The 12,877-nt window shown below is 36.4% G+C and overlaps 1 protein-coding gene across 1 annotated transcript; it reads right to left on the reverse strand.

Annotated features, from left to right (window-relative positions):
* Positions 1-834: 834 nt before the first annotated feature.
* On the reverse strand, positions 835-12,550 carry LOC126779838 (uncharacterized). The gene is made up of 4 exons (XM_050503960.1): positions 12,542-12,550; positions 12,033-12,066; positions 11,396-11,581; positions 835-998 (listed from the first exon to the last, which is right to left on the reverse strand). Exons 1-4 carry the CDS (start codon positions 12,548-12,550, stop codon positions 835-837), a joined length of 393 nt encoding a protein of 130 aa, XP_050359917.1.
* Between the last annotated feature and the right edge of the window lie 327 nt (positions 12,551-12,877).

The following is a 12,877-nucleotide window of genomic DNA, read 5'->3' on the forward strand; positions in this document are numbered from 1 at the left end:
TAGCGCCAGGGTCCGCTAAATATATACTTCATTTAATATATTTAATAATTACATATTTCTATATTGTATTTGATTTAGTAAAAATATAATCGGTTTCAGAACGTCATTGGTATTGTTTGGTAAAAAAAGTTAAAACAATAGTTTTTCCCGCGCAGATATAAAAAACGGAGAACAGAACGATTGTCATCGAATAAACAATATATGATATTCTGTTATAATTAAATTTAAAATATCTCATAAGTTATTATATTAAAGATATTAAAATTAACTCCTAATAAAATTTATTAATTCTACTGGTGTATTTATTACATGTGAATAACAGAAAATTGCAGATAAAATGTTCCTTGAAAATAGGTTGAAGTTTTACATTAACCTTTTAAAATGATTATTCAATTTTTAAATATATAATTTATTATATTTAATTATTTACATCGATGCCTTAATATACAAATAGAAATTAAAAATAGCTATACAAATAGTGACCGCGTGTAATGGTGGCAAAAATGCTAGCAGCATTTTCCCTTTGAATCGCTATTTGTATCCTCTGGGCAAAAAATGGACCAGTCTGTTTCCAGTAGAGGCAATAAGACGAGGATTGATTAATTAAATTGAGCTTAGATAATCTACTTGATTACATCACTTTTTTGACTTCGACTTTATTTGTATTGTATAAACAAAAAAACACAAAATTAAACGCATTCAATTTATTACAATAATTGAGTAAAATATATATATCTACGCCATTATTTGTAAATTTAAAGAATTTCAATTGTAAGTAAGAAATATCTACTTATCTACATTTAGCTAATAATCATCCATTTTGTCGTCTGGTTTCTAATCACAGGGCTTTTTGACTTCTGGTTTCTTATGAGAAGGCTTCTTGACGTCTGGTTTTTCAGCACAGTGGTCTTGTTCCTCATTGTCCGGCTTTTTGTGGTCTGGTTGATTATCATCCGGTTTCTGATCGGCAGGTCCATCTTCGCATGATTGATTTTCATCTGGTTTTTTATTTTTGTCTTTGCTTTTAATATCTAATAATAATTTTTCGAGTAATTTTAAGGTAGGTTCTGTGATAGATAAATAATGATAAATTATTAATGTAACATAAGAATTAACCTTAATTATATTTACTGTTAGGTGACTGCAGGCTTTTGCATACAAATAAACATATTCTAGATACATTGAAATTATATATTAAGGCTTTTTGAAACAACTAATAACATATTGCACCTCCAAGCTACTGAGTATTGTTGTGTTCAGTTTAAGAGGCGAGTGAGTCAAAAATGCAAGCAAAAGGGACGTAACATCTTAGTTACCAAAATTGGTGGCGCTGGCGATGTAATAGATAAATATTTCTTACAGAGCCAATGCTTATGGCCGGTTATGGTTCTTACTGTCGAGTGCCTAACATTTTTAATTAAAAAAGCAATTAAAACAGATATACTTACTTGGATGCGGTGCAGCAAATACCGCAGCAAGACCCTGAAGCAAGAAATAATTGTATTCGTGACATGATATATCAGAAAGTGATTATGCGACATTGACTGTAATAAATATAACATTTAAGGGAGACACGTATCAAAATAGCGTATCATCGCACGTTGGCTTATGACATTTCATGAGTGAGATACAAAGTGAGACCAAATATACGTTTTAATAGCAGTGGAAATGAGTCGATGATAAATTGTTTAATGAAAATTGAAATCATGGTGCGATCAGTTTAAAGTGTCAATTCTAAAATGGTGATAGGACTTAGTGCCTATCTAGGCAGGTATCATCCACTTATCGCATATTATCTGCTCGAGAGATGGAAATCATTGGAGCTTGTTCCAAATTCAAATCGAATTTGAGAAAAAACTTCCAACTTTTCTCCCCAAGGGGATAACTATGTCCAGCAATTGTAAATTAATATAAAGTCACGTGACTGCTTAATACTATAATCTAATCCATATGCGTCTACCTTTATCTGTGTTAGGAATCTGTCAAAACATTTAAAAAGTAAATTATCTATGGCTTCACCCTAATATCTTTGAGTCCCAAGGTACTCATGAGAATTGATGTGTAAGCATGTGAGCATGTGTACCGATATCACGCACATATTAACGCACTTACAATAACAAATCTCACGTTGACGTCATCTGACGCTCGAAGTTTCAGCTAGGTAGGTATTAAAAAATCAAAAATATTAAAACAATCACTACGTTTCACACTGACATGACATATTATCACGAAAGAAACGTAACTAGCTATTTAAATAATATTTTTTACTTACAAACAGTACAAGAAGTATCGAGAGCTTCATCTTGGTGATAAATAAAGCGAAGACGTTTTCGATAATGATAGAAGTGCATTTGCAGTAGTTTTTATATGAAAGTTTTTAAGCCGTTTCTAAATTGTGTAAATATATATGACGTTTTTCTTTTAGAGCTCCACAAGTTCTTAAAGAAAACCCATAGAAGACTAATCTATTCCAATCGAAGAAGGTCTAAAGACAAACAACATTGATCACTGGTCGAGATCATGAATAATCTTGAATATGATATTCATACTACCTTCTATTAATTCTACTGGTGGTAGAGCTTTGTGCAAGCTCTCGTCTGGGTAGGTACCATCCGTGGTGCATGTCAGTCACCTCCACGTGGTGCACCCTGGGCAACGGGGTCGACCAGCAATCCGATGTTTTTTCCGGATTGCTTGTCGACCGCGGCTGAGACTGACGCGGCGGAAGTGTCGCGGGCCGCTTCTGGTACTTCTCTGTTGCGCAGTGTGGACCAGCAAGCGGCTTCGTGGCAAATAGGAGGACTCCGGGGTTCTTATGGGCCGCCGGAGAGAGAGAGGAGGAATTGGTCTCCGGGGTCCTTTCGGGCTGCCGGAGTCAGGAGGAGGTAGTAGTAGGAGGAGGGATAGGCGGGTTCGCCCAGTTTCAGTGTCGATGCTGGGTGGACGGACTTCGGTCACCGTCTTCTCAAACTCGTTTCCCCATCCAGGCGTCAGCCTGTTGTGGGACCGAGGGCTTTGCCTTCACCGGCCGGGCCAAGAGGAGACAACCTCAATAAAAAACAACAGGTGGGTCACTCACCCAAAGCGACGGCCGCAGGCTGGGTCGCGGTGGTGAGCTAACGCGTTCCCGTAACCCCGCCACCATGCGGTGAGACGGAAACGAGGAGGTTTTAGTGGGTAGGACGATGCTGATGACCTTCTACCCCGTGAGTCCTACATACCCGTCCGGGTCGTGTCCGGGCGGGAGGCGTAAATGCCTTTCCTCCTCGAAAAAAAAAGGGTAGGTACCATTCACTCATTAGATATTCTACCACAAAAAAGCAGTATTTTGGGTATTGTTGTGTTTCGTTTTGAAGGGTGAGCTAGTGTAATTACAGGCACAAGGGACATAACATCTTATTTCCCAAGGTTGGTGGCGCATTGGTGATGTAAGCGATGGTTAACATTTATTATAATTCAAATATCTATGAGCGTTGGTGACCACTTACCATCAGGTGGCCCATATGCTCGTTCGCCTCCATATTCTAATAAAAAAAAATTAAATCATTGTGGATTTGAAAAAAAAATTACGTTTTGAATATTTCTGACACGCAAATATCAATATCGTTAAATTTAAAAATTTCCATTTCCTTAATATTTAAAAACACTAACATAAGTACATACTTTATATTCATTGATTTAATTAAATTATGTATTACTTATCTATATAAGTATGTATTTACAAAAGAAAAGTAGTGTATGTAGTATATCAGTTGTCTGGTTTCCATAGTACGAGCTCTGCTTAGCTTGGGATCAGATGGCCGTGTGTGAATGATGTCCCAGGATATTATTATCGATTTGATGGATTTATTTGTATATGTATATATAACGATTTTAATCATTATCACAGAACCACACAATATTAATTGTCTCTGTCTTCATATTTATTTTTGATGCATTCTTATATGAGTCACAATGAAATAGCGGTGTATATATCGTTCATTATATAACTAAGCCATTTACCTTTCGTTAAATAAACATATCAAACAATACTTTGTATCTGTTTAAATATAACGGTTATTTTGAATAAAATAATCTTATGTACTTATATTTCATTTATATTATAATTCATTCACCGTGCACATATATATGTTTATTCGCAATCACAAAATATTTTCATGCCAATTATTTAACATGCAATTATCGTAAGGGATTCAAGTCATCCATTTCCCGCCATCAAGAGTATCTGTCAATGTTGTCGACAGATTAAAAATGTAGACAATTATTGTTTAATATTTTATTTAATTATAATATTGTTCTAAATATCTATACATCAGATTAGATATAACATGTGTTAGAAATACTTATTCATGTACTTCATTTAATCTTCTTCTTCTGCCTAGCGTTTTCCCGGCCTAGTAGCGCCAGGGTCCGCTAAATATGTACTTCATTTAATATATTTAATAATTACATATTTCTATATTGTATTTGATTTAATAAAAATATAATCGGTTTCAGAACGTCATTAGTATTGTTTGGTAAAAAAAGTTAAAACAATAGTTTTTCCCGCGCAGATATAAAAAACGGAGAACTGAACGATTGTCATCGAATTAACAATATATGATATTCTGTTATAATTTAATTTGAAATATTTCATAAGTTATTATATATTAAAGATATTAAAATTAACTCGTAATAAAATTTATTAATTCTACTGGTGTATTTATTATCAGAAGTGGGATAATTTTCTTTTAAACAATGCATCGTTCTAAACGATCACGCTCACGATCACGCGGTCTTTCTGAGAAAAGAAGAAGACAATTTGACAAAGACATTAATGGTACTCATAACAATCATCGTATCGATTTATGGCTGTCGAAAGTAAATGAGTGTGCAAAAATATACGGGTGGAGTGAATCTCATATTGTACATTTTGCTTTACCTAAATTGTCGGGTAATGCTAAAAAATGGTATAATAGTCAAAAAACTGTTTTGTATAGCTGGTCAGAGTAGCAAACATTACTTCGTAAAGCTTTTTTTTTTTTTTTTATATTCGCCGGGAGGGCAAATGACTCTACTCCACCTGATGGTAAGTGGTAGTACAGTCCAAACGCGACGACGGCCAGTACAGACGGGAAAAACGTTCTGCAGTAGCCGCCTTCGCCTTGCCGGCCCGCAAGATGCCTCTTCACGCCTCGTTTGAAGGAACTCGGGTTGTAAGAGGAGGGGAACACGTGAGCTGGTAAGGAATTCCATTTTTTGGAAGTGCGACAAAGAAAGGAGTTGCCAAATTTCTTTGTTCGCGATGGAATTGATGTCACAGTTAGGCGGTGACATCGAGAACCAGCTCGAGTGGACTTAAGAAGGAAGGGGGAAGCAGGAATTAGAGAGAATAATTCCTCAGAGCACTCGCCGTGATACAGTCGATAGAAAGCGCTCAGTGCTGCTATCTCACGACGCAATTGTAAAGGTTCAAGGGTGTTTGTGACCTTTACGTCGCCAATAATGCGTACGGCACGTCGCTGCAACCGGTCCAAGGGCTCAAGTAGGTACTTAGCGGAGCCATCCCAAAGGTGCGAGCAATATTCCACGCAAGACCGTACCTGTGTTTTGTACAGCAGGCACAGTTGTTGTGGCGTGAAAAAGCGCCGCACCTTGTTCAGAACTCCGAGTTTCCGTGAAGCTGTTTTTATAACAGCCTCGATGTAATCCCTTGGACTAAGGTCGCAGCGAACGTCAATCCCCAGCATGGCGATTTTGCTTTGCATCACCAGCGGAGTACCACAGAGGGAGGGAAGAGGGGAAAATGTTGACTTTTTCGCCGTGAGAGCGCATACCTGTGTTTTCTTGGCATTAAACTCAACAAGACTATCAGAGCCCCATTTGGCGATGAGCTCTAATGTCCTATCGAGTTCAATGACAAGATTCTTCCGCCTCTCCTCAATTTCCGCTCGCCCAGCCACTGCGCGTCCGTAGTATCCACCATGCACTGTACTATCGTCTGCATAGCAATGTATGTTCCCAAGAGAGGGCATATCATTGATATGCAAAAGAAATAGTGTGGGAGATAGCACAGATCCCCGGGTAGACCCCAGCGTTCACTACATAGAATTGTGAAGCGCAACCATCAACTAAAACACGAAGGCTACGCTTGTGTAGGAAGCTGGCAATCCAGGTGCATAGCTGAGCAGGCAGACCATATGCCGGCAGCTTAGAGAGAAGACTTCTGTGCCAGACCCTGTCGAAAGCCTTGGAGATATCGAGGCTGACAGCCAACGATTCTCCATGCTTGTCGATAGCTTCACCCCAGAGGTGCGTTACGTACGCTAGAAGATCACCTGTGGACCGTTTTGGTCGAAACCCGTATTGACGATCATTAATTAAAGAGTGATCTTCTAGGTAATGGATCAGTTGGTTGTTTAAAATCCGTTCCATCACCTTACAAAGTACTGAGGTGATAGCTATTGGCCGATAATTTGCCGGGTCAGACCGATCCCCTTTTTTGGGAACCGCTTGCACATTAGCTCTTCTCCAAGCCTCCGGCACACTTCCCGAAGAGAGAGAAAGTTGAAACAGGCGCGTTAACACAGGAGACAGCTCCGCTGCGCACTTCTTCAGCACTATGGCTGGTATTCCATCGGGACCGCTAGCTTTCCGTACATCAAGTGATTGCAGCTCCGCACGCACATCACGTTGCCTGATTTTAATGTCAGGCATCGTATGGCCACATGCAGGTATTGTAGGTGGCAGTGCACTACAATCATCGATGACGGAATTGTCGGCAAAGAGTTTAGCCAGGAGATCAGCTTGCTCTTGCGGACTGTGAGCTAGCGATCCGTCCGGATTTCTGAGCGGTGGCAGCGAAGGTTGGCAGAAATTGTTTTGCACAGACTTGGTCAGACGCCAGAAGCTACGGGAGCCCCTAGGATGCGAAACAAGGTCATGACCAATCTGTACAATGCGCTGTGCATCCGCTCTCGTGTATGCCTTTCTACAGGACTTGGAATTTTTATTATAGTTTGCTTTCAGTGAGTCAATGTTAGATGCCCCGGTTATGCAGCCGTTGATCCACTTGCGATATGCCGCCTGCTTAGATGATACAGCATCGGCACATTCACGAGTGAACCAACGGTTACGCGTACTCCTACTGACGAGATCTGAGCTAGGAATGTAGTATTCCATTCCCAGCATGATCTCGCCAGCAACAGCAGCGGCACTAGCTGTCGGGTCATTTCCACTGAAGCAACGTTCCTTCCAAGGGACCGACGCATAGTAATCGCGCATACCGTCCCAATCCGCCGACTTATAGTGCCAAACGCGACGTTTGCATACCGCTAGTGGCGGCAGCTTGGCCTGTCGCACTTTGGTAGAAATAAGGCTGTGATCCGAAGAGCCAAAAGGAGCCTGAACCACAACCTGATATTCCACCGGGTGAGAAGTCAGCAGAAGGTCCAGTAGAGAAGGTGCTTGCCCATCAATGTCTGTTTCCATCCGAAACTAATTTCGGTGTCATTTTAACAGAAATGCTCGACAAACGAATGAGGGTAGGAGATTGTTTAGACGAGTATTTCTATGATAAAAATAATTTATTAAATGCATGTAATATTTTTGGTAAGAAGGCGGTAGATTGCATTATACACGGTATAGATGATCGTAAAATAAGTGCTGGTACGTCGGCCGCGCGTTTTACAGAGCCTGAAGACTTGTTGAAATTTCTTAAAGACGTTTGTAAAGAACATGAAGATATTCCAGTAAATATGAAATGATATTAATTGCAAATGGTGTACACTGTAAACAAATTGTAACAGTTTTTATACAACTGAAGAGTTTGCTTTGTTACAAAATATTTAACAATTATCAAAAGTTGACTGGTCTTCCTTGCCATCAATAATGTTTGACAATATTGTCATCCCTTATTGCGATTGTGTTAAAAACTTGGGAGTTTTCCTTGATAACACTCTTAGCTGGACTCGCCATGTAAATGAGATCAGCAGGAAGGTGTTTGTTGCGCTGAGGTCTTTGCGTCGTCTTCGACATTTTCTTCCAATTCCTACTAAAATTATGCTCGCACAGACTCTACTCCTTCCTATCCTTGATTATGCTGACGCAAGCTTTGTTGATTTAACCGAAGACCAATTAACTAAGCTTGAGAGACTTCAAAATACATTTATTCGGTTTATATTTGGATTACGTAAATATGACCACATTTCACAATTTCGTTCTCGTCTTAATTGGTTACCCATTCGACTTCGCCGGTATATGCACATCCTGTCTATTCTGTACTGCGTTTTGTCTCACCCTTACCTTAGGGGGTGTACCCCTTACTTGAAGGAGAAATTTTTATTTTTAGGAAATCCTGGAGAAGTAGTTCGTTCTGTGAAGAGATGGATTTTAAAGGTGCCCGAACATAAGTCATCTTTTTATAATAATTCTTTTACAATTCAGGCTATTAAACTCTGGAACGATCTTCCTATAAATATTCGGGAGGCCAAATCTATAAATATTTTTAAAAAACTTGTAAAAGAACACTTTTTATCACCAATAATTTCTTTTATTTCAGTATTTCTTGTATTAGTGATCTTTTTTTCTTTTTTCTTTTTTGTTATGTTTGAGGACTTATCGTTTTATTCGTTGTTGCTGTACACAGTATGTATTTATATCATATATTTATAATTTTGTATGTACTGATAATATAATTTATTTATGGATATATGTATAGTATGTGTATTTTATATTTACATTTAATAATTGGTTTTGTTTTAATTAAATATTAATATTATTTTATTCATACCACCACCTACCCCATATCCTATTTGTAATTAAATTAAACACTCGGTTACCTGGAAGAGATCACTGTGTAGCGATACGGTCGCCATAATTGTACATTTATTTAGGCGATATACATGCTTTGTATTTTTCTCTTTGTGGTGTGATGTACAATAAAAGTATTAAAGTAAAGTAACTTTTATATTTTAACATCTTTAAGAAAATATGCATTATAACAAAGTGTGATTGTGAATTACATAATTAGAGTTGATATTTTAAAATTATATTTTTGAAATTTGAAAATAAATTAGTTAGAAAGAGGAATATAGAAAACATGAATATTAAAAAAAAAGTAAGATGATTGATGTAAAGATGAATTATTTGTTGTTGGGAAGTTTCACACGGTCACACTGGTGATGACAGGTGAAATGCCAACAAGATAAATAAGAACTGAGTTTGGTTGGGAAGTCTCACACGGTCACAATATTATGTGATGAGGGGTGAGGTGCTAACCTCATGATTGTGGAAGTCGACTAATATGTCGTGGTTGGGAAGTCTCACACGGTCACAGTGTGTGATGAGGTGATGATGAGGTGCTAACCTGTGTAGTCAATGCTCGCATAATCATTAACACTAGATTTACCAGACCAGTCATTTAGACTGGTCGTGCAATTTCAATTCAAAATTCCTACCATATTACACATTTTTTTTTCAGAAATGATGTTATGACTTTTGTAGCTATAATTAGAGAGTACGTTTTATAAACTTAATGTTATTTTATATACATTAGTAACAAATATAATTTTTGTTGTTGACATTTATACCAGTACCAGTCAAAATGACAGGTTGTGTTTGTATGAAAAAATGTATGATTTTGGGAATCATGAGACCGATGCAGTACATATAACACTGAAGCGTATTTTGTTTGTTTCGTCTGTTGTTAGTTGTGGATGAGCAACTTTTTCCAACAAAGGCCAGATGCAGATTTACTCAATATATGCCAAACAAACCCCAAAAATTTGGCATAAAATTATGGTTGGCATCCGATGTAGAGATGAAGTATGTGGTAAATGGCTTTCCATATTTAGGAAAAGACGAGACACGAAATGCATCAACCCCCCTAAGCGAATTTGTCGTGATGAAACTTCTTGAACCATATACCATGAAGGGTAGAACTGTAACAACTGATAATTTTTTACAAGTATTCCCTTGGCGTTGAAATTACGATCTAAAAACACTTCGTTACTTGGAACAATACGCGCAAACAAGAGGGAACTGCCGAAAATTTGCAAACTGAAAAAAGACAGCATGGCACGTTTCTCAACGTTGTTGTACCAATCTAATGGATGCTCACTTACTGTTTATAAGAGCACACCTAATAAAAAATTACTTCTACTAAATACAAAACATAAACACATCAAAATTGATAAAGCTGCAAAGAAATTAACAAATTCTCTTTTTCTTTGCTCTAGAGCCTGCTTTCCTTGACCAGGTGTATATGTGGATACCTCGTTTACTGCATCCAGTAGTTTTTTAATAGCTGATGCTATTTCTCTGAAGATATCAAAATATTTAAAATTGCTGCAAGAGCTTATATATCACGTGTTTAGTAATATCACATTGATCATTCAATACAAATACAGTAGTGAAAACGAACGATATTAACGACGGGTGTATTGCCAAGTTATCAATAGTGGAGGTGGAGTAAGTTTGAGGACAAACTTAATAGTCAGAATGGCCGAATGTTAGAAATACTTATTATGTATGTTATGTTTATTATATATGTTATGTACTTATTATGTATGTTATGTTTATTATGTATGTTATGTACTTAATTTAATATAATTAATAATTACATATTTCTATATTGTATTTGATTTAATAAAAATATAATCGGTTTCAGAACGTCATTGGTATTGTTTGGTAAAAAAAAGTTAAAACAATAGTTTTTCCCGCGCAGATATAAAAAACGGAGAACTGAACGATTGTCATCGAATTAACAATATATGATATTCTGTTATAATTCAATTTAAAATATCTCATAAGTTATTATATTAAAGATATTAAAATTAACTCGTAATAAAATTTATTAATTCTACTGGTGTATGCATTACATGTGAAAAACAGAAAATTGCAGATAAAATGTTCCTTGAAAACAGGTTGAAGTTTTATATTAACCTTTTAAAAAGATTATTCAATTTTTAAATATATAATTTATTATATTTAATTATTTACATCGATGCCTTAATATACAAATAGAAATTAAAAATAGCTATACAAATAGTGACCGCGTGTAATGGTGGCAAGAAAAAAGCAACATTTTCCCTTTGAATCGCTATTTGTATCCTCTGGGCAAAAAATGGACCAGTCTGTTTCCAGTAGAGGCAATAAGACGAGGATTGATTGATTAAATTGAGCTTAGATAATCTACTTGATTACATCACTTTTTTGACTTCGACTTTGTTTATTTGTATTGTATAAACAAAAAAACACAAAATTAAACGCATTCAATTTATTACAATAATTGAGTAAAATATATATATCTACGCCATTATTTGTAAATTTAAAGAATTTCAATTGTAAGTAGGAAATATCCACTTATCTACATTTAGCTAATAATCATCCATTTTGTCGTCTGGTTTCTAATCACAGGGCTTCTTGACTTCTGGTTTCTTTTCACAGGACTTCTTGTCGTCTCGTTTCTTATGAGAAGGCTTCTCGACGTCTGGTTTCTCAGGACAGTCGTCTTGTTTCTCATTGTCCGGCTTTTTGTGGTCTGGTTGATTATCATCCGGCTTCTGATCGGCAGGTCCATCTTCGCATGATTGATTTTCATCTGGTTTTTTATTTTTGTCTTTGCTTTTAATATCTAATAATAATTTTTCGAGTAATTTTAAGGTAGGTTCTGTGATAGATAAATAATGATAAATTATTAATGTAACATAAGAATTAACCTTAATTATATTTACTGTTAGGTGACTGCAGGCTTTTGCATATAAATAAACATATTCTAGATACATTGAAATTATATATTAAGGCTTTGTTAAACAACTAATAACATATTGCACCTCCAAGCTGCTGAGTATTGTTGTGTTCAGTTTAAGAGGCGAGTGAGTCAAAAATGCAAGCAAAAGGGACGTAACATCTTAGTTACCAAAATTGGTGGCGCTGGCGATGTAATAGATAAATATTTCTTACAGAGCCAATGCTTATGGCCGGTTATGGTCCTTAATGTCGAGTGCCTAACATTTTTAATTAAAAAAAGCAATTAAAACAGATATACTTACTTGGATGCGGTGCAGCAAATACCGCAGCAAGACCCTGGAGCAAGAAATAATTGTATTCGTGACATGATATATCATAAAGTAATTATGCGACATTGACTATAATAAATATAACATTTGAGTTACATACGTACCAAAATAGCGTATCATAGCACGTTGGTTTATGACATTTCATGAGTGAGATACAAAGTGAGACAAAATATTCGTTTTAATAGGAGCGGAAATGAGACGACGATAAATTGTTTAATGAAAATTGAAACTTATGGTGATCAGTGCTTATCTAGATAGGTATCATCCACTTATCGCATATTATCTGCTCGCGAGATGAAAATCATTGGAGCTTGTTCCAATTTCAAATCGAATTTGTTAAAAAAAATACGCCTTTGTTTAAAAACCTCAAACTTTTCTCCCCAAGGGGATAACTATGTCCAGCAATTGGAAATTTATATAAAGACTATTAATTAACTAATATATTATATTATTTTATATATTTATATAATGTCACTGCTTACTACCGCCATCTAATCCATATATCCATATTCGTCTACCATTATCTATGTTAGGGATCTGTCAAAACATTTAAAAGGTGCTATATTGGCTGTGGCTTATAAAAATTGAACTTAATTGTACTTATGAAAATTTATGTGTAGGCATGTGAACTAGTGTATCGATATCACGCACACATTAACGAAGTAACGCTGACGTCATCTGACGCTCGAACTCTCAGCTAGTAACCGAGTACCAAACCTTCTCCTCAAAAAGGGAGAGGAGTCCTTAGCTCAGCAGTGGGACATGCACAGGCTGTTACTGGAGCGCTAAGGTTCATAACAATCACAATCTTTCACACT

The sequence above is a fragment of the Nymphalis io genome, chromosome 30, assembly GCF_905147045.1.
Source record: "Nymphalis io chromosome 30, ilAglIoxx1.1, whole genome shotgun sequence".
In the NCBI taxonomy this organism is placed as follows: domain Eukaryota; kingdom Metazoa; phylum Arthropoda; class Insecta; order Lepidoptera; family Nymphalidae; genus Nymphalis; species Nymphalis io.

What these genes read in the sequence shown, in the direction of transcription:
- LOC126779838 (XM_050503960.1), bottom strand. An exon ending in ATTTGCTGCACCGCATCCAA is followed by an intron (nt 11,582 to 12,032) that starts GTAAGTATATCT and finishes ATAAAAAACCAG; the next exon opens with ATGAAAATCAATCATGCGAA. An exon ending in ACCAGAAGTCAAGAAGCCCT is followed by an intron (nt 999 to 11,395) that starts GTGATTAGAAAC and finishes ATAAAAAACCAG; the next exon opens with ATGAAAATCAATCATGCGAA.